Raw genomic sequence first — 22,648 nt, forward strand, 5'->3', positions numbered from 1 at the left:
ACCATTAGAGATTCTCGAGGTTCAATTTCGCATACTAATTCGGTATTGGAGTCTTCCGGCCATCAAGGTAATATTGCCTTTTATTTCTTCCTATACCATCAAGCATACTATCATTGATTCTTCATGTTCCTAAACTTAGGTGTTTTGAAGAAATTTGACATGATATCTTGTAAGAATAATAATCTCTCTTCTTCATGTTTATATTTAGGCTATCTTTGCTAAGAATACTGAAAATAGGTCAACACAAACATGTCCTCATTGAATGGGATCCACAAATTTTGGAATACTACGTAAGCAGCTGGTAATATAACTTATTCTTTGTGATTTCTCTTTTATATATATTCATGGTGTAGTTGCCTAGCTAGTATGCTTCATGTAAACTTTTCTCTATGTACTCTAGCGCGACTCTAAAGAGAACAGTGAAAAACCATCAAGGGCTGAAGTTTTCATAGCAACTCGCACAAGTAAAAAAAGAAAAGAAATTGATGTTAAAACACAAGCCACAATTGTGAGTTGTTTGTATTTGTATTTTGGATATGTACAATATAAATTCTGATGTGATTTCTATCTAAATTGAGTTAATGTGACTTTGTATTTTATTGGTTGTTGCTTTTTGATAGATTGAACTTCAGAACCCCTTAGAAGCAGGAGAAAATAAAGAGGATGCATTTGTAGGAGTGTTAGGAAAGGACCAACCAGGTCGAGTTCGTTGTTATGGGGCTTCGATTACAAGAAGCTCTCTTAAAAAGGATGAGGAGATTCGCCATATAAAAGTTGAATATAACGCTAAGGTCTCATCATTAGAGAAGAAAATGGATGGTGTATGTGGTTTATTAAAGGTATTGGTGCACCAACTCAACCTTGGAATGAGCGATGAAGAGGTAGCATCCTTAGTTCAAGTTGCTCAAGATTCTCCTTTGGATACCTCAAGTAGTAGAGCAAGAAATACTCCCCGCTCCTCTGAATCAACTCACATTCCACACAAAGATGATGTAAGTAATCTTTTCCATTTTATTGTCATAGAGATACTAATAAAAAGAAAAAAAAAACAATGGTCACTGTCCTATTCTTAGCTAAAATTATAATATTTTTATTAATAAAAATGTTGGAATATAACCAAGGTCTTCAATTTTGTTTGTTGTTGCTGAATTCAAACTTGGAAGGTTTGGTGCACGAAATTGTGATCTCAGGCAACGGTGCCAAAAACTCTGTACGCACGTCTTAATAAATCGTTTTTTTATTCACAACTTCGATACAACTAACCAGCAAGTGCACTGGGTCGTCCAAGTAATAAACCTTACGTGAGTAAGGGTCGATCCCACAGAGATTGTTGGTATGAAGCAAGCTATGGTCATCTTGTAGATCTCAGTCAGGCGGATATCAAATGGTTATGGAGTTTTTGAAAATAATAATAAATAAACAGAGAATAAAGATAGAAATACTTATGTATATCATTGGTGAGAATTTCAGATAAACGTATAGAGATGCTTTCGTCCCTCTGAACTTCTGCTTTTCTGCTGTCTTCATCCAATCAGTCCTACTCCTTTCCATGGCTAATCATCTGGAGGCATCACCGTGGTCAATGGTTGCATCCTATCCTCTTGTGAAAATGGTCCAAATGCTCTGTCACAGCACGGCTAATCATCTGAGGTTCTCGATCATACTGGAATAGGATTCACCCTCCTTTTGGGTCTGTCACTACGCCCAGCACTCGCGAGTTTGAAGTTCGTCACAGTCATTCAATTCCAGAGTCCTACTCGGAATACCACAGACAAGGTTTAGACTTTCCGGACTCTCATGAATGCCGCCATCAATCTAGCTTATACCACGAAGATTCTGACTAAGAGATCCAAGAGATATTCATTCAATCGAAGGTAGAACGGAAGTGGTTGTCAGGCACGCGTTCATAGGGAATGATGATGATTGTCACGTTCATCACATTCATGTTGAAGTGCGAATGAATATCTTAGAAATGAAATAAGTTGAATTGAATATAAAACAGTAGTACTTTGCATTAATTCATGGGGAACAGCAGAGCTCCACACCTTAATCTATGGAGTGCAGAAACTCTACCGTTGAAACATACATAAGTGAATACAGGGTAAGCATGGCCGAGTGGCCAGCCTCCCATGGAGGTCTAGAGATCTAAAAATGATCAAAAGATGATCCCCCGATCATAAGATGTCTAATACAATAGTAAAAAGTCCTATTTATACTAAACTAGTTACTAGGGTTTACAGAAGTAAGTAATTGATGCATAAATCCACTTCCGGGGCCCACTTGGTGTGTGCTTGGGCTGAGCTTGAATGTTACACGTGAAGAGGCTCTTTCTGGAGTTGAACGCCAGGTTGTAACGTGTTTCTGGCGTTCAACTCTGGTTCGTGACGTGTTTCTGGCGTTTAACTCCAGACTGCAACATAGAACTGGCGTTCAACGCCCTTTTGCATCATCTAAACTCGGCCAAAGTATGGACTATTATATATTGCTGGAAAGCCTTGGATGTCTACTTTCCAACGCAATTGGAAGCGCGCCATTTTGAGTTCTGTAGCTCCAGAAAATACACTTTGAGTGCAGGGAGGTCAGAATCCAACAGCATCAGCATTCCTTCTTCAACCTCTGAATCTGATTTTTGCTCAAGTCCCTCAATTTCAGCCAGAAAATTCCTGAAATCATAGAAAAATACACAAACTCATAGTAAAGTCCAGAAATGTGAATTTAACATAAAAACTAATGAAAACATCCCTAAAAGTAACTAGATCCTACTAAAAACATACTAAAAACAATGCCAAAAAGCGTATAAATTATCCGCTCATCACAACACCAAACTTAAATTGTTGCTTGTCCTCAAGCAACTAAAAATCAAATAGGATAAAAAGAAGAGAATATACTCTAAATTCCAAACTATCAATGAAACATAGCTCCAATCAGATGAGCGGGACTTGTAGCTTTTTGCCTCTTGAATAGTTTTGGCATCTCACTTTATCCATTGAGGTTCAGAATGATTGGCATCTATTCGGAACTCAGAGTTCAGATAGTGTTATTGATTCTCCTAGTTCAGTATTTTGATTCTTGAACACAGCTACTTTATGAGTCTTGGCCGTGGTCCTAAGCACTTTGTTTTCCAGTATTACCACCGGATACATAAATGCCACAAACACATAATTGGGTGAACCTTTTCAGATTGTGACTCAGCTTTGCTAAAGTCCCCAATTAGAGGTGTCCAGGGTTCTTAAGCACACTCTTCTTTTGCTTTGGACCTTGACTTTAACCGCTCAGTCTCAAGTTTTTACTTGACACCTTCACGCCACAAGCACATGGTTAGGGACAACTTGTTTTAGCCGCTTAGGCCAGGATTTTATTCCTTTAGGCCCTCCTATCTACTGATGCTCAAAGCCTTGGGATCCTTTTTATTTGCCCTTGCCTTTTGGTTTTAAGGGCTATTGGCTTTTTGCTCTTGCCTTTTGGTTTTAAGAGCTTTGGCTTTTTCTGCTTGCTTTTTCTTTTTCTTTGTATTTTTTTCGCTATTTTTTTTTTCTGCAAGCTTTGTTCTTTGCTGCTTTTTCTTGCTTCAAGAATCATTTTTATGATTTTTCAGATTATCAAATAACATGTCTCCTCGTCATCATTCTTTCAAGAGCCAACATATTTAACATTCTTAAACAACAACTTCAAAAGACATATGCACTGTTCAAGCATTCATTCAGAAAACAAAAAGTATGGTCACCACATCAATATAATTAAACTAAGTTCAAGGATAAATTCGAAACTCATGTACTTCTTGTTCTTTTGAATTAAAACATTTTTTTATTTAAGAGAGGTGATGGATTCATAGGACATTCATAACTTTAAGACATAGTTACTAAATACTAATGATCATGTAATAAGACACAAACATGGATAAGCACTTAACATAAAAAAAACGAAAAACAAAGAATGTAAGAACAAGGAATGAATCCACCTTAGTGATGGTGGCGTTTCCTTCTTGAGGAACCAATGATTTCTTTGAGCTCTTTTATGTCTCTTCCTTGTCTTTGTTGCTCCTCCCTCATTGCTTTTTGATCTTCTCTAATTTCATGAAGGATGATGGAGTGCTCTTGATGTTCCACCCTTAATTGTCCCATGTTGGAACTTAATTCTCCTAGGGAGGTGTTGATTTGCTTCCAATAGTTTTGTGGAGGAAAATGCATTTTAGGCATCTCCGGAATCTCATGGTGATGAGCTTTATGCGTCTCTTGAGCTCCATGAATGGGCTCTCTTGTTTGCTCCATCCTTTTCTTAGTGATGGGCTTCTCTTCCTCAATGGGAATGTCTCCTTCTATGTCAATTCCAGCCGAATTGCATAGATGGCAAATGAGGTGAGGAAAAGCTAACCTTGCCATAGTGGAGGACTTGTTAGCCACCTTGTAGAGTTCTTGAGGTATAATCTCATGAACCTCTGATAAACCCCGTTTTGATGGTTTATCTTGTATTGATTTTAAGAGATTTTATCACCTTTTACCCATATTTATTCAATGAAATAGCATGGTTTTGTGATTGTCTCCCTATTTGTTCTTAGATGTGAAAACATGCTTTTAGACCCTTAATTTGATGGTTTTAATCTCCCTTTGATTCCATTAGATGCCTTGATGTGTTTGTTAGTGATTTCAGATTGAAAAGGTTAGGAATGGATCAAAGGAGTGAAGAGAAAAGCATGCAAAGTGGAGAAATCATGAAAAGTCAAAGAAGTTGAACTCGCCCATGGACGCGCGCGCGCACCTGGCGCTTGCACGCACCTGCGAATCACCCCATGGACGCGTACGCGTGCTGTGCGCGTACGCGTCGGTGCTGGTTTATGATTTTTTAATGAAAACGTGGCCAACGAATTCTGAAGGGTTGTGGGGCCAATCTCAACCAACTTTGGCGCCTAAACTGCTATTTAAAGCCAAGGATTGAAGAGCAAAGGGGGATTCCAATCATACACACTCATTAGGATTAGTGAGAGTTAGTTTCTAGAGAGAGAAGCTCTCACTTCTCTCTAGAATTAGGATTAGGTTTAGTTCAATAATCTTAGATCTAGATTTTAATTCATGCTTTCATCTCCTTCTACCTCTCAATTTTTTGTTGTTACATTCATTCTTCTTCCATTCTTTTGTTGTAATTTCCTTTATGTTGTTCTTATGTTTTGTTGTAGATCTACTATTGTTCCTTCCATTTTCTTTCAATTCTATAGGAGGTAATTCATGTAGATCTTGTTTCCTTTAATTGTTGTTGTTAATTCTTTGCAATAATTGCTGTTAGATTTTGTTCTTGTTGTTGATTTACTATGCTTTCCTTTTATGCCTTCCAAGTGTTTGATGAAATGCTTGGTTGGATTTTAGAGTAGAGTTTTATGTTCTTGGCTTGGAAAGGTAACTTAGGAACTCTTGAGTTACTAATGTCCAAGTAATTGATGATTGGGATCCATTGACTCTAGTTCTCACTAATTGAATTAGTGGAGAGTTAGGACTTATGGACTAGGATTGATATAGCTCATTTGACTTTCCTTTACTACTAGTTAGAGGATGATTTAATGAGATTAATCCTTGCCAATTCTCATATTGTGGTCAGTGATTAGGATAGAGATCCTTGACCACCAACCCTTGCCAAGACCTTTTTAGGCCTTAGTTTACTTTCTTGCCATTTATTTTTCACGTTTCTTATTAAAACCCCAAAAATAACTCACAACCAATAACAAAACACTTCATTACAATTCCTAGGGAGAACGACCCGAGGTTTGAATACTTCGGTTATTAATTTTAGGGGTTTGTTACTTATGACAAACAATCTTTTGTATGAAAAGATTATTGTTGGTTTAGAAACTATACTTGCAACGAGAATTCATTTGTGAAATTCTAAATCGTCAAAAATCTGCTCATCAAAATGGCGCCGTTGCCGGGGAATTGCAATGGTGTTATGTTATTGGTTATTGTATATATGTGAATAGTGTGAATATGTTTGCTTTTGTTAGCTCTTGCTATCAACATTTTGTTATCATTTTCTTATCATTTTGTTATCATTTTCTTGCTTCTTATTTGATTTTGTTTTCATTTTCTTCTTGCTATCATGAATTCTCACCTTGGCTATGAGTTTGGTTATCAACATGTTGTAGAAAATGAGGACTATAATGAAGATGTGTATCAAGAATGGGATGACCAAAGGTGGAAGGAGCCATATGCATATGATCAATCTTCATGGCAACAACCTCCACCAATGCACTATGAAGAAGAGCCATTCTATGATGCATACCAATCCAATGGCTATGGTGAATCACCTTGTGACTTTCAAGAACCACCATCATATGCCTATGAACCATACCCTCAACATAAATTTCAACCATACTCACAAGCCCCTTCTTACCAACCACCTTCATATGACCCTAATACATACCCATCCTACCAACAACCATATGAGCCATATGAACCACATATAGAGCCACCACCATTCCAACATCAATATTTTCAAGAGCCACCTCCTCCACATTATTACCAAGATGAACCACCTCCAATATATGAAAATTTTTAACCACAAGATGAATACTACTTTCCACCACAACCTCCCATGGAAGAATACTCATGTCCTTCAATCCAAGAGCCACATGATCCTAATCATATTATCCAAGAGGAACAAGAGTCAAGGGATCATCTCAAGGAAGCATTGGATCAATTTCAAGCAACCATGGAGTGTGTTGTGCAACAAGTGGAAAGAATGGAAAACATAGAACTACCACAATTCTACCAAGAAGAACCACCTTCCTATTATGAACCCTTTTCCCAAAATGATGAACCCTTCCACCCACCCCAATCTCTAATGGATGAAACCCTTGGTGTTCTTGTTCAAGGGCAAGAAGAGATGAAGAGGGATGTGCAAAATTTCATGACCGCCTTGGATGCGGTAACAAATCGATTAGCCTCCCAATGCTTGAACACTCAAGGAACTCCCATGGCTACATGTGGAGAATCAAATGAAGAACATAGCATGAAGGAGAGATTGGAAACTCCGGTGGAAAATGAGGGAAGTTGCTTTGTATTGGAACAATTGGAGGAAGCTTTAATTGTTGAAGACAAGGAAGAAGTGGTAGAAGACTTAGGAGATGCGGAGCCTCCATGGGAACATAGAGTTGAAGAAAACCCCTCCAAGATGATTGAAATTGATGCTAGCGAGGAAAGTGCACACCTTCCAAGGCATATTCCTTATGAAGAATTGGATGGGATAGAGCAAGCATTGAGTTCCCTTGGTGATGGAGATCAAGCATCAAGTCTTAGTGGTGAAGAATCCTTTGAACATGAAGAACTTTCCCCCATTGGATTTGATAGCAATATGGAGGTAAATCTCTCTCGTCCTCCCATTTGTGATTTGAGTAAGGGAAAAGGTTTAGATAAAATTGTTGAACAAAGGATTGAAAGTAAGAGATCTTGTGAAGAGGTGGAAGTCCTTAGAAAAAGGAGGATGGGAATTGAATACGTTTTATCAAGACCTTTGGAATCACCTTTGCCTAGGTTGCCATCTACACCTTCATTTGAGTGGTTGAAACTCATTTCTATTAGCTTTATTATCCCACTTGAATATGGTTTACTTGAAACGGATGGCCAACTTAGGATGCTTTGTGGGATGAAGCGTAAAAGAAAGATGTTTCGTGGTTGGCGTTGCAAATCAAGGCTCATTATGGTTGATGCATCAAACATGAGATATAAAGGTTGGAGTAGTGCTCACCTAGATGAGTCTAGGAGGATAGTTTGGTGCCTTCATGAGAATTCATCTCTCTTGCCACCCGGAGGAAATCACCATGATCAACTCAAGGACGGGTGTGAAAACAAAGTGTGGGATCCCGGATCGCACAAGGAAAACCAACTTTGGGAGCCTACGGTTTGTGAAGAACTCCATCAAAGCTTGAAGTTATTAACTTTGAATGATGAAGCACAATGGAAGTCCAAGCATTGGTGGATGTTCAAGGATGGATTCAAGCACAAGCCACCTTGATGAGGAGCTCCCCATAAGTCCAACTTAAGGACAATAAACAAAAGTGCTAGGTGGGAGACACCCCACCATGGTAAAATCCTTTTATTTTCTCTTTTGTATATATTGGTAGAATTAGTTTAATTTCATGTTTTGTTTAGTTAGTTGAGTATGTTTGGTAGTTTAAGTATGTTAAATAAGGTTTTATGGTGTTTTGGTAGCTGTTTGGAGGTTTGGAATGCTTGGATTGGTGCAAAAACATAGAAAAAAATTTTGAAAAACAGAGCCCCATCCACGCGTACGCGTACATGGCGCGTACGCGCACTTCCAGCATTTTCGACCATCCACGCGCGCGCGCCATGCGTGCGTACGCGTGGATTGAGAAGTTCCAACCTCCATACATTTTCCAGAGAGTTGTGCCTGCGCCGCGCCAACGTTGTGCCTCTGGCACAAACCCCACTTGCGTACACGCACACATGACGCGTACGCGCCACTCTTAAAATAAGCCAACGACGCGCGCGCGCCATGCGTGCGTACGCGTGGATACCCTTTCTCCCATCCACTTCTTTTCTTCTCCTCTTTCCAATTCTTTCCTTCTCCTTTTTTCTTCCCTTCTCCTACCCCTCATCCAACACTTCCAAACACCATCGATAACCATTTATTTTAGTTTGGTTGTTAGTTAGTTAGTTAGTTAATTAGTTAGTTAGTTAGTTGATTAGTTAGTTTTAGTTTAGTTTTCATTTTATTTTCTCTCTTTTCATCATAAGTGTTGGAGTATTGACTTTGTTTACTATACATTGCTATATCCCTTTTTGCCTAAATGCTATTTTAGCATGAATGTTTTTAGATAATCTTTGTTGGATTCTATGATTGAGGTTATATTTTGCTACTTGGTTTTGAGTTTTTCATGCATACCTTTTGAAAATACAAAGTCATGAGAATTACCTTCGAGTTTGTAACTCTTCTTGAATTGCATGATTTGGCCACCATGTAATTTGAATCCTTTTCCTTAATTAGGCAACCTCTTGATGGATGATGTTGTGCATTTACCTTAATGCATTATATTTTATGATCATATGCATCCATATGTGTTTGACTTGAATGCTTTCATGCTTCTCTAATACTTGTTTTACCTTACAAGTTTACTCAAAGCATCTCAAGCACACTAGGGTAAATGATGTGCATGCTTCTTTTGTGACATAACTTTTAGGCTAATGTGTGTTCTAAAAGGCGCCTAATTTAGAATTCACACACCTATTTGTCATTAATGTCACACTAATTCACTCACTCATTCCTAGTGATTCTTACCTCATTCCAACAATATATGCTTCCTTGCTTTTATATCTTCTCAACTTATGGTGTTATATTTTTGTCTTTCATGACGAATGCACCACAAGCAATAACGGAAGCAAGACTAAGAACACATAGCAATCCGGAGAGTCGCCGTACCCCCTTGCTCATCTTTGAGTGCACCGAGGATGGTGCAAACTTTTAAGTGTGGGGAGGTCGTCCGACCGATCGGCGATCTTGGGTGACAAATTTATAATTCCAATACTTTTGCATTTCATTCTAGGATTTTAGGATTTTTACTTGCATTTTCTATTTTTTCATATGTATACACAATAAGCTTAGTCAAAATAATGAGAATTTTTCAAGATTTCTATCTATAGGGCATCTCAATTGATTTGAGTGAAAACCTTTCATAGAACTTGCTTGAATTATATATATTGTGGATCATGTTTTTGAGCTAAGAACACAAGCAAATGAGATTTGAGCCTAATGGTGTGGTTACATCTTATAACCATTTATTTTTCCTTCTTGTGTGCATTATTCTCTTTCTATGATTGTAATCCTTGATTTGTTTGATTCTTTATGTCCATTATTTTGTGTATTCATGCATTTATATGATTGAGGCCTTCATTTCATTAGCTCACTTACCCAAATGGCCTTACCTTTTATCTTCCTTTGTTAGCCAAATTTGAGCCTACGCTTAACCCCTTATTCTTTAATTTAGCACATTACTAGCCTTAAAGCGAAAAACAATAAATGTCCTTAATTTGAATCTTTGATTAGCTTAGGCTAGTGTGTGTGAGTATCATTCAAGTGTGGGAACCTTGGGACATTGGGTGAATAAAAGGATAGTTTTGTATTGTTATTGAAAATATTGGGAATTGGGTACATACTCATGTATTGATCAAATGTAAAACCTTATGCATTGATGTTCTCGTATAAAAAAGAAAAGAATGAGAAAAAAACAAAAGAAGAAAAGAAAAAAAAAGAAAAGAAAAAAAATAATATGGAAAAGAAAAAAAATTTAGAAAAAGAAAAAAAAAACAAAAGAAGAAAAAAAGAAAGAAATAAAAAGGGGACAAAATGCCCCAAATCAAAGTATAGCTCAATAAAATCAATGCATAAGTGTTGTGAAATGAAAAGAGATGCATGAGTATGTGAAAAAGTGAGTAGAATGGGTAGTTAGGTTAGAAATTAAATTGCATAGGTTGTCATAGGTTAGGTGGGAAGTCTAGGTTAATCAAAGATTCAAATTTCAAGTCCACTTGACCAAATATGCATCCTACCTTGACCCTAGCCCCATTACAACCAAAGAAAAGACCTCATGATATATGTATGCATGCATGAAATATTTGTTGATTGTTAGATGAAAAACAAATCTTGGAAAGCATGATTAGGAGAGAATTGAGAGAATCAACCCTAAACACTTGAGCGAATAGAGTGCAAATACATCCGGTGAGGGTTTGATGCTCAATTACATGTTTTCACCTATGATCATCTCTTCATGCAAGTTTGTAAAAATATTTAATAACTCAATTCAATTGTGGATTAGACTTGCTAGTCCTTAGCCCTTGTGCATATACGCTTCTTGGGAATTTATTTATTTTGACCAAGCAATTGCATTCATGTAGATAGTTGCATATAGGTAGATTGCAATTAGTTAGTTTCCATTAAATAAATGCCATACCCTTACTTCATTCTTGGTTTAAGCATGAGGACATGCTTGGTTTAAGTGTGGGGAGGTTGATAAACCCCGTTTTGACGGTTTATCTTGTATTGATTTTAAGAGATTTTATCACTTTTTACCCACATTTATTCAATGAAATAGCATGGTTTTATGATTGTCTCCCTATTTGTGCTTAGATGTGAAAACATGCTTTTAGACCCTTAATTTGATGGTTTTAATCTCCCTTTGATTCCATTATATGCCTTGATGTGTTTGTTAGTGATTTCAGATTGAAAAGGCTAGGAATGGATCAAAGGAGTGAAGAGGAAAGCATGCAAAGTGGAGAAATCATGAAAAGTCAAAGAAGTTGAACTCGCCCATGGACGCGCGCGCGCACCTGGCGCTTGCACGCACCTGCGAATCACCCCATGGACGCGTACGCGTGCTGTGCGCGTACGCGTCGGTGCTGGTTTATGATTTTTTAATGAAAACGTGGCCAACGAATCCTGAAGGGTTGTGGGGCCAATCTCAACCAACTTTGGCGCCTAAACTGCTATTTAAAGCCAAGGATTGAAGAGCAAAGGGGGATTCCAATCATACACACTCATTAGGATTAGTGAGAGTTAGTTTCTAGAGAGAGAAGCTCTCACTTCTCTCTAGAATTAGGATTAGGTTTAGTTCAATAATCTTAGATCTAGATTTTAATTCATGCTTTCATCTCCTTCTACCTCTCAATTTTTTGTTGTTACATTCATTCTTCTTCCATTCTTTTGTTGTAATTTCCTTTATGTTGTTCTTATGTTTTGTTGTAGATCTACTATTGTTCCTTTCATTTTCTTTCAATTCTATAGGAGGTAATTCATGTAGATCTTGTTTTCTTTAATTGTTGTTGTTAATTCTTTGCAATAATTGCTGTTAGATTTTGTTCTTGTTGTTGATTTACTATGCTTTCCTTTTATACCTTCCAAGTGTTTGATGAAATGCTTGGTTGGATTTTAGAGTAGAGTTTTATGTTCTTGGCTTGGAAAGGTAACTTAGGAACTCTTGAGTTACTAATGTCCAAGTAATTGATGATTGGGATCCATTGACTCTAGTTCTCACTAATTGAATTAGTGGAGAGTTAGGACTTATGGACTAGGATTGATATAGCTCATTTGACTTTCCTTTACTACTAGTTAGAGGATGATTTAATGAGATTAATCCTTGCCAATTCTCATATTGTGGTCAGTGATTAGGATAGAGATCCTTGACCACCAACCCTTGCCAAGACCTTTTTAGGCCTTAGTTTACTTTCTTGCCATTTATTTTTCATATTTCTTATTAAAACCCCAAAAATAACTCACAACCAATAACAAAACACTTCATTACAATTCCTAGGGAGAACGACCCGAGGTTTGAATACTTCGGTTATTAATTTTAGGGGTTTGTTACTTATGACAAACAATCTTTTGTATGAAAAGATTATTGTTGGTTTAGAAACTATACTTGCAACGAGAATTCATTTGTGAAATTCTAAACCGTCAAAAATCTGCTCATCAAAATGCCTCCACCTCTTCTCCAATCATGATGCTATGGATCATGATGGCCCGGTCTATAGTAACTTCAGACCGGTTGCTAGTGGGAATGATTGAGCGTTGAATGAACTCCAACCATCCTCTAGCTACAGGCTTAAGGTCCAATCTTCTCAGTTGAACCGGTTTGCCTTTTGAGTCAATCTTCCATTGAGCTCCTTCCACACATATGTCCATGAGGACTTGGTCCAACCTTTGATCAAAGTTGACTCTCCTTGTGTAGGGGCGTGCGTTCTCTTCCATCATTGGCAAGTTGAACGCCAACCTTACATTTTCCGGACTAAAATCTAAGTAATTCCCCCGAACCATGGTGAGATAATTCTTTGGGTTCGGGTTCTTACTTTGATCATGGTTCCTTGTGATCCATACATTAGCATAGAACTCTTGAACCATTAGAATTCCGACTTGTTAGATGGGGTTTGTCAGAACTTCCCAACCTCTTCTATGGATCTCATGTTGGATCTCTGGATACTCATTTCTCTTGAGTTTGAAAGGGACCTCGGGGATCACCTTCTTCTTGGCCACAACATCATAGAAGTGGTCTTGATGAGCTTTGGAGATGAATCTTTCCATCTCCCATGACTCGGAGGTGGAAGCTTTTGTCTTCCCTTTCCCTTTTCTAGAGGATTCTCCGGTCTTGGGTGCCATCAATGGTAATGGAAAAACAAAAAGCTTATGCTTTTACCACACCAAACTTAGAATATTGCTTGCCCTCGAGCAAGAGAAGAAAGAATAGATGAAGAAGAAGAAGAAAATATGGAGGAGAGGAGGGAAAGGTGTATTCGGCCAAGAAGAGAAGAGAGGGCTGTGTTGTGTGAAAATGAGGAAGAATGGAGGGCTTTATATAGGGAGGGGGGGTTAATTTCGGCCATATAGGGTGGGTTTGGATGGGAAATTGATTTTGAATTTTGAAGGTAGGTGGAGTTTATGAGGTAGGTTTATGGGGAAGAGTGGATGGATGTGAGTGGTGAAGTAGTGATAGGGAAGAGAGTGAGTGGAGGTAGGTGGGGATCCTGTGGGGTCCACAGATGCTGAGTTGATCCTGTGGGGTCCACAGATCCTGAGGTGTCAAGGATTTGCATCCCTGCACCCATTAGGCATGTAAAATGCCTTTGCATGCAATTCTGGCGTTTAAACGCCAAACTGATGCTTGTTCTGGGCGTTCAACGCCCAGATGCAGCATATTTCTGGCGTTGAACGCCAGCCAGATGCTTGTTTCTGGCGTTCAGCGCCAACTCTTCTTTACTGTGCATTTCTGGCGTCTGGACGCCAGGATGCTGCTTGTTTCTGGCGTTCAACGCCAGATCCATGCTCTGTTCTGGCGTTGAACGCCAGCCAGATGCTCCTTACTGGCGTTTAAACGCCAGTAAGATCCTCCTCTAGGGTGTGATTTTTCTTCTGCTATTTTTGATTCTGTTTTTAATTTTTTGATTTATTTTGTGACTCCACATGATCATGAACCTATAAGGACATATAACTAATAAAAATATAATTAAATAAAAATTGGGTTGCCTCCCAACAAGCGCTTCTTTAATGTCAATAGCTTGACAGTGGGCTCTCATGGAGCCTCACAGATGTTTAGAGCATTGTTGAGACTCCCCAACATCAAACTTAGAATTTGGTTGTGGCCTCCCAACACCAAACTTAGAGTTTGACTGTGGGGGCTCTGGTTGACTCTGTTTTGAGAGAAGCTTACTGTGCCTCTTTTTCATGTTTACAGAAGGATGTCCTTGAGTTTTAAACTCAAGGGAGTCCTCATTCAATTGAAGGACTAGTTCACCTCTGTTAACATCAATCACAGCTCTTGCTGTGGCTAGGAAGGGTCTTCCAAGGATGATGGATTCATCCTCATCCTTCCCAGTATTTAGGATTATGAAATCAGCAGGGATGTAAAGGCCTTCAACCTTTACTAATATGTCCTCTACTTGTCCATAAGCCTATTTTTTGGAATTGTCTACCATCTCTAATGAGATTTTAGCAGCTTGTACCTCAAAGATTCCCAGTTTCTCCATTACAGAGAGTGGCATGAGGTTTATTCCTGACCCCAGGTCACATAGAGCCTTCTCAAAGGTCATGGTGCCTATGGTACAAGGTATCAGGAACTTTCCAGGATCCTGTTTCTTCTGGGGCAGTCTCAGTTGATCCAATGCATTTTGTTCATTGGTGAACAAGGGAGGTTCATCTCCCCAAGTCTCTTTACCAAATAAATTGGCATTCAGCTTCATGATTGCACCAAGGTACTTGGCAACTTGTTCTTCAGTGACATCTTCATTCTCTTCAGAAGAGGAGTACTCTTCATTCTCTATGGTCTCTAGATGAGCCTCAGATTCCTTTGGTTCCTCAAAGGGAAACTCCTTATTGATCACTGGACGTCCCAGGAGGTCTTCCTCCTTGGGATTCACGTCCTCCCCTTCCTCTTTGGATTCGGCCATGATGGTTATATCAATGGCCTTGCACTCTCCTTTTGGATTTTCTTCTGTATTGCTTGGGAGAGTACTAGGAGGGATTTCAGTGATCCTTTTACTCAGCTGGCCCACTTGTGTCTCCAAATTTCTAATGGAGGACCTTGTTTCATTCATGAAACTTACAGTGGCCTTAGATAGATCAGAGACTAAGTTTGCTAAATTAGAGGTATTTTGTTCAGAGTTCTCTGTCTGTTGCTGAGTGGATGATGGAAAAGGTTTACTATTGTTAAACCTATTTCTTCCACCATTATTAAAGCCTTGTTGAGGCTTTTGTTGATCCTTCCATGAGAGATTTGGATGATTTCTCCATGAGTGGTTATAGGTGTTTCCATAAGGTTCACCCATATAATTCACCTCTGCTATTGCAGGGTTCTCAGGATCATAAGCTTATTCTCCAGAAGATGCCTCTTGAGTACTGTTGGATGCAGCTTGCATTCCATTCAGACTCTGAGAAATCATATTGACTTGCTGAGTCAATATTTTATTCTGAGCCAATATGGCATTCAGAATATCAATTTCAAGAACTCCCTTCTTCTGAGGCGTCCCATTACTCACAGGATTCCTCTCAGAAGTGTACATGAACTGGTTTTTAGCAACCATGTCAATGAGTTCTTGAGCTTCTGCAGGTATTTTCTTTAGGTGAATGGATCCACCTGCAGAAGTATCCAATGACATCTTAGCTAATTCAGACAGACCATCATAGAATATATCCAGGATGGTCCATTCTGAAAGCATGTCAGAAGGACACTTTTTGGTCAGTTGCTTGTATCTCTCCCAAGCTTCATAAAGGGATTCACCTTCTTTCTGTCTGAAGGTTTGAACATCCACTCTAAGCTTGCTCAGCTTTTGAGGAGGAAAGAACTTGGCTAAGAAAGCCTTGACCAGCTTATCCCAAGAGTTCAGGCTATCCTTAGGTTGAGAATCCAACCATATTCTAGCTCTGTCTCTCACAGTAAAAGGGAAAAGCATGAGCCTGTAGACTTCAGGATCTACTCCATTAGTCTTTATAGTATCACAGATCTGCAAGAATTCAGTTAAGAACTGAAAAGGATCTTCAGATGGAAGTCCATGGAACTTGCAGTTCTGTTGCATCAGAGAAACTAATTGAGGTTTCAGCTCAAAATTGTTTGCTCCAATGGTGGGGATGGAGATGCTTCTTCCATGTAAATTAGAATTAGGTGCAGTAAAGTCACCAAGCATTCTCCTTGTATTATTATTATTTTCGGCTGCCATCTCCTCTTCCTGTTAGAAAATTTCTGAAAGGTGCTTGCTGGATTGTTGTAATTTAGCTTCTCTTAGTTTCCTCTTCAGAGTCATTTCAGGTTCTGGATCTGCTTCAATAAGAATGTTCTTGTCCTTGCTCCTGCTCATATGAAAAAGAGAGAACAGAAAAATAATAATAATAGGGATCCTTTTTGCCTAGGTATAGAGGCTCCCTTATGTGAGTAGAAGAAAAGAAGAAGAGAAAATCTGAACTCAGAGAGAGAGAGGGTTCGGATTTTTGGTGAGTGAGGGAGAGATGTTAGTAGATGAATAAATAAACAGAAGGAGATGAGAGAGAAGGATTTTCGAAAATTATTTTTGAAAAATGGTTAGTGATTTTCGAAAATTAAAAGAAGAAACAAATTAAAATTGAATTTTGAAACAATTAGTTAATTAAAAAGAATTTTTGAAAAAGAGGGAGATATTTTCGAAAATTAGAGAGAGAGAGAGTTAGTTAGGTAGTTTTGAAAAAGATAAGAAACAAACAAAAAGTTAGTTAGTTAGTTGAAACAAATTTTGAAAATCAATTTTTGAAAAGATAAGAAGATAATAAGTTAGAAAAGATATTTTAAAATAAAATTTTTGAAAAAGATAAGATAAGAAGATATTTTTGAAAAGATATGGTTGAAATTAGTTTTTGAAAAAGATTTGATTTTTAGAATCACAATTAATGACTTGATTCACAAGAAATCACAAGATATGATTCTAGAACTTAAAGTTTGAATCTTTCTTAGCAAGCAAGTAACAAACTTGAAATTTTTGAATCAAAACATTAATTGATGATGTTATTTTCGAAAATTAGGAGATAAAGATAAGAAAAAGATTTTTGAAAAATATTTTAAAAATTTTTGAAAATAAATAAGAAAAGTGAAAAAGATATGATTTTTGAAAAAGATTTTGAAAAAGATAAGATTTTTAAATTGAAAATTTGATTTGACTCATAAGAAACAACTAAGTTTTAAAAAGTTTTGAAAAAGTCAACTCAAATTTTCGAAATTTATGAGTGAAAAAAGGAAAGATATTTTTTTTTGATTTTTGAATTTTTAATGATGAAAGAGAAAAACATGAAAATGATGCAATGCATGAAAGTTTTGGATCAAAACAATGAATGCATGCAAGAATGCTATGAATGTCAAGATGAACACCAAGAACACTTTGAAGATTATGATGAACATCAAGAACATATTTTTGAAAAATTTTCAATGCAAAGAAAACATGCAAGACACCAAACTTAGAAATTTTTCATGTATAGACACTATGAATGCAAGAATGCATATGAAAAACAAGAAAAGACTCAAAACAAGAAAATATAAGGATCAAACAAGAAGACTGGCCAAGAACAACTTGAAGATCATGATGAATGAAATGCAAAGTATTTTTAGAAAAAAATGCAATTGACACCAAACTTGAAAGTGACTCAAGACTCAAACAAGAAACACAAGATATTTTTTATTTTTATGATTTTATGATTTTTTTTGGGTTTTTCGAAAATTAATGTGAAAAAGAAAAATAAGGATTCCAAAATTTTTAATATGAATTCCAGGAATCTTGCACTCTTAGTCTAAAGCTCCAATCTGAGGGTTAGACATGGCTTAATAGCCAGTCAAGCTTTAGCATGTAAATCAGGTGGATCAGGAACAACAGCAGGTGGATTAGCAACAACTGGCTTGCTCTTGATAATGTTGGGTTGGAAGCCCCAGTCCAAATAAATTTAGACATGGCTTTACAGCCAGTCAGGCTTCAACATGCTTCAAGAAACACTAGAATTCATTCTTAAAAAAATTTAGAATAATTTTTGAAAACAGATGAGAAATTTTTGAAAAAAAAATTTTTTTTTTGAAAACTTTTTTTTTGAAAATAAGAAGAAAATTACCCAATCTAAGCAACAAGATGAACCGTCAGTTGTCCAAACTCGAACAATCCCTGGCAACGGCACCAAAAACTTGGTGCACAAAATTGTGATCTCAGGCAACGGCGCCAAAAACTCTGTACGCACGTCTTAATAAATCGTTTTTTTATTCACAACTTCGATACAACTAACTAGCAAGTGCACTGGGTCGTCCAAGTAATAAACCTTACGTGAGTAAGGGTCGATCCCACGGAGATTGTTGGTATGAAGCAAGCTATGGTCATCTTGTAGATCTCAGTCAGGTGGATATCAAATGGTTATTGAGTTTTCGAAAATAATAATAAATAAACAGAGAATAAAGATAGAAATACTTATGTATATCATTGGTGAGAATTTCAGATAAACGTATAGAGATGCTTTCGTCCCTCTGAACTTCTGCTTTTCTGCTGTCTTCATCCAATCAGTCCTACTCCTTTCCATGACTAATCATCTGGAGGTATCACCGTGGTCAATGGCTGCATCCTATCCTCTTGTGAAAATGGTCCAAATGCTCTGTCACAGCACGGCTAATCATCTGAGGTTCTCGATCATACTGGAATAGGATTCACCCTCCTTTTGCGTTTGTCACTACGCCCAGCACTCGCGAGTTTGAAGTTCGTCACAGTCATTCAATCCCAGAGTCCTACTCGGAATACCACAGACAAGGTTTAGACTTTCCGAACTCTCATGAATGCCGCCATCAATCTAGCTTATACCACGAAGATTCTGACTAAGAGATCCAAGAGATACTCATTCAATCGAAGGTAGAATGGAAGTGGTTGTCAGGCACGCGTTCATAGGGAATGATGATGATTGTCACGTTCATCACATTCATGTTGAAGTGCGAATGAATATCTTAGAAACGAAATAAGTTGAATTGAATATAAAACAGTAGTACTTTGCATTAATTCATGGGGAACAGCAGAGCTCCACACCTTAATCTATGGAGTGCAGAAACTCTACCGTTGAAACATACATAAGTGAATACAGGGTAAGCATGGCCGAGTGGCCAGCCTCCCATGGAGGTCTAGAGATCTAAAAATGATCAAAAGATGATCCCCCGATCATAAGATGTCTAATACAATAGTAAAAAGTCCTATTTATACTAAACTAGTTACTAGGGTTTACAGAAGTAAGTAATTGATGCATAAATCTACTTTCGGGGCCCACTTGGTGTGTGCTTGGGCTGAGCTTGAATGTTACACGTGCAGAGGCTCTTTCTGGAGTTGAACGCCAGGTTGTAACGTGTTTCTGGCGTTCAACTCTGGTTCGTGACGTGTTTCTGGCGTTTAACTCCAGACTGCAGTGTAGAACTGGCGTTCAACGCCCTTTTGCATCGTCTAAACTCGGCCAAAGTATGGACTATTATATATTGCTGGAAAGCCCTGGATGTCTACTTTCCAACGCAATTGGAAGCGCGCCATTTTGAGTTCTGTAGCTCCAGAAAATCCACTTTGAGTGCAGGGAGGTCAGAATCCAACAACATCAGCAGTCCTTCTTCAACCTCTGAATATGATTTTTGCTCAAGTCCCTCAATTTCAGCCAGAAAATACCTGAAATCACAGAAAAACACACAAACTCATAGTAAAGTCCAGAAATGTGAATTTAACATAAAAACTAATGAAAACATCCCTAAAAGTAACTAGATCCTACTAAAAACATACTAAAAACAATGCCAAAAAGCGTATAAATTATCCGCTCATCAAGGTTCTAATATGATTTTGAATAACTATGACTGGTAGAAAGAGTTAATTTTGTTAGAATTTTTGAAGAATGTTGGTAAGTATGCCAGGGTTGGGTCTATGCCAGGTTTTGATGTTGAGCAAGTGAAGTTTCCAAAGTGGCTTTGTAATGTCCAGTGGTGTTTTTGTGTAGTTTGATATGTCTTCAACGAATCTATCTGGAAATTTTATTTCTGATGAATTGATTTCTGGAACTATGATGTGGCTGTCTAAGTCGATTGTGGTTGAAATCCATCTAGTTTTCCCTCCCTTCTTAACTTGAACAACATTGGAAATTAAAGCTATATATGAAATTTTCAGAAAACGCGCCTACTGATTCACTAGTGAAAATAATGGCCCAGTGTTCATATCCCGTGTGAATTTGGTTGGATATTGACCCATTAATAAATTATCTCAACTTTCATAAGTGAACCCATCGTTTTGTTTCTTTTAGGTTTAGGCTTGGCTCAACAATAGAATATCAAACATTGGCTGAGGGAACATGAATGTTGTATCACATTTTCATTGATGCTAAGGTTAAAATCAGATTTATTTATTGAACAATAAGCTGTTGTTAATAAGTTTGATATCAAATTTAAAGCAGATTTTGAGAATCTTTGTGCATATTAGTGGATATATGTAGCAAAATTAAATATGATTGTTAGAATGATTTTATGTTACAAAAATTAAGTTTGATATCAAATCTGATTGTTAGCAAAATTAGTGGGCTGAAGTTTACTGCATCATCCATTTTTCATTTGTAGTTGTTTATTTGTGTTTTTTATTTTGCAGGGCACAGGTCAAAACAATTTAGCTCGCAATGATACATGAAGTTTTATATCTTGGGATGAAGTACAAGAAGACTTTGATTAGAAATTCGAATTCATGTATTAGGAATTCATAAGTAGTTATGACTTTGATTTTTGGTATTTTGTTAGTGCATGTTGTTATGTGATCACACACATATTTTGGTGAGTTATTTAGAGCATGTTGTTTTGTGATCATACACTTATTTTGGTGACAACTTTATAAAAGTTGGATTACTTGATTATTGGTCATTGACTAAATTTTAAAATTATCTATGAATTTATGTAAGGTTTTATTTATGAAGATTAAAAAGGAATTAGGTTACTGACCATCTTTTTCGCCACGCTTTAAAAGCATGGCCATATGGCCATATCTCTATCTACTGCCACGCTTATGGCCATATCTAATCTTTTCGCCACGCTTTTAAAGCGTGGCCATACCTCCTCTTGTTGCCACGCTTGTAAAAGCGTGGCCATATCTGCTCTATTGCCACGCTTTAAAAGCGTGGCCATAACTCCCACTTGCAGCCACGCTTTTAAAAGTGGCAATTTGTAAAAAAAGCGTGGCAAAAAAAAGCGTGGCGATAGAGCAACCACCACCCTTTCAGAGGTCACCCTTTCAAAAGCGTGGTGGTAGCTCAAAAAGCGTGGCAAAAAGCTATCGCCACGCTTTTTTCAGCTTTTCGCCAAGCTTTAAAAGCGTGGCAAAAGAGCTATTTTCTTGTAGTGCGTGTCGGTTTCCCTCTATGGCCACACTTTTTAAGCGTGACAAAAAAAAGGTGGCCAAATTTTTAATCATTGGCCACCCTCATAAAAGCGTGCCGATTTCCCTTTATCGCCACGCTTTTCAAGTGTGGCAGTAAAAAAGCGTGGCCAAATTTTAAATAAGTGGGAACCCTTGTAAAAGCATGCCGATTTCCCTCTATGGCCACGCTTTTTAAGCATGGCAAAAAAAGTGTGGCCAAATCACAAATCAGTGGCCACCCTCGCAAAAGCATGGCCATAGACCACTTTTGGGCACGCTTTAAAAGCGTGGCAAGAAAAAAGTGTGTCGACAAGCCTTTTTTCTTGTAGTGTTATTTTCTCTTTTCACTATGAATTCTCACCATTTTGGCTATGAGTTTGGTTCTAACTATGTTGTAGGAAGTGAGAACTTCAATGAGGGTTTGCATTAAGGATTCGAAAATCAAAGATGGCAGGAGCAGTATGCTTATAGACAACCTTCTTGGCAACAACCTCCTCCGGTTTCTTATGATTACAATCCGACCCATAATGCATACCAATCTAATGGACGTGCTCCTTCTATTTATGCAAGCTTCCTCTCCATCCTCTAAGCCATTCCTGCCCTATATAGCCTGAAAACACTTAACACACAGATCACGGCATTGAATGGTATAAAGGGGAATTAAAATACACAATTTAAAGGTTTAGGAAGAAAGTTTTCAACCATAGAACAAAATTGGGAACGAATTGTATGAATAAGTGTGTAAAGACTTGATATAGACAACTCAATTGAGCACAAGATAAACGATAAAATAGTGGTTTATCAAAGGTTCTCAAACTCCACCAACTGTAACTTCCTTTCGACTCCAACCCCAAATCCCGTGTTACATTCCTTTACGGCCCAATACGCCTTATGCTCTATCTCCACCGGGAGATGGCAAGCCTTCCCATAGACCAACCGGAATGGGCTTATACCAATCGGCATCTTGTAAGACATTCGGTAGGCCCAAAGTGCATCGCCGAGCTTTGAACTCCAATATTTTCTATGAGTCTTCACAATCTTTTCCAATATGTGCTTGATTTCCTGATTGGATACTTCGGCTTGGCCATTCGTTTGGGGGTGGTATGCCGTGGCCACTTTATGGATGATGCCATACTTCTTTATTAACCCTGTCATTATTTTGTTGCAAAAATACGAGCCTTGATCACTCACGATTGCTCGTGGTGATCCAAAGCGGCAAATAATGTTATTCCAAACAAAAGAAAGCACTACATTAGCATCAT

General features: G+C 37.8%; 1 protein-coding gene and 1 non-coding gene across 2 annotated transcripts; both read left to right on the forward strand.

The window, feature by feature from the left end:
- Positions 1-262: 262 nt before the first annotated feature.
- On the forward strand, positions 263-20,666 carry LOC148564659 (uncharacterized). The gene is made up of 4 exons (XM_088487070.1): positions 263-301; positions 401-508; positions 621-992; positions 20,628-20,666. Exons 1-4 carry the CDS (start codon positions 263-265, stop codon positions 20,664-20,666), a joined length of 558 nt encoding a protein of 185 aa, XP_088343196.1.
- Positions 15,693-15,800, forward strand: LOC148564660 (small nucleolar RNA R71). The gene has a single exon (XR_015884329.1). It is a non-coding gene; the product is annotated as a small nucleolar RNA R71 (small nucleolar RNA).
- Positions 20,667-22,648: the final 1,982 nt, after the last annotated feature.

This window comes from Arachis ipaensis, chromosome B5 (assembly GCF_059453495.1).
Source record: "Arachis ipaensis isolate K30076 ecotype BB chromosome B5, ASM5945349v1, whole genome shotgun sequence".
NCBI classification, from domain to species: domain Eukaryota; kingdom Viridiplantae; phylum Streptophyta; class Magnoliopsida; order Fabales; family Fabaceae; genus Arachis; species Arachis ipaensis.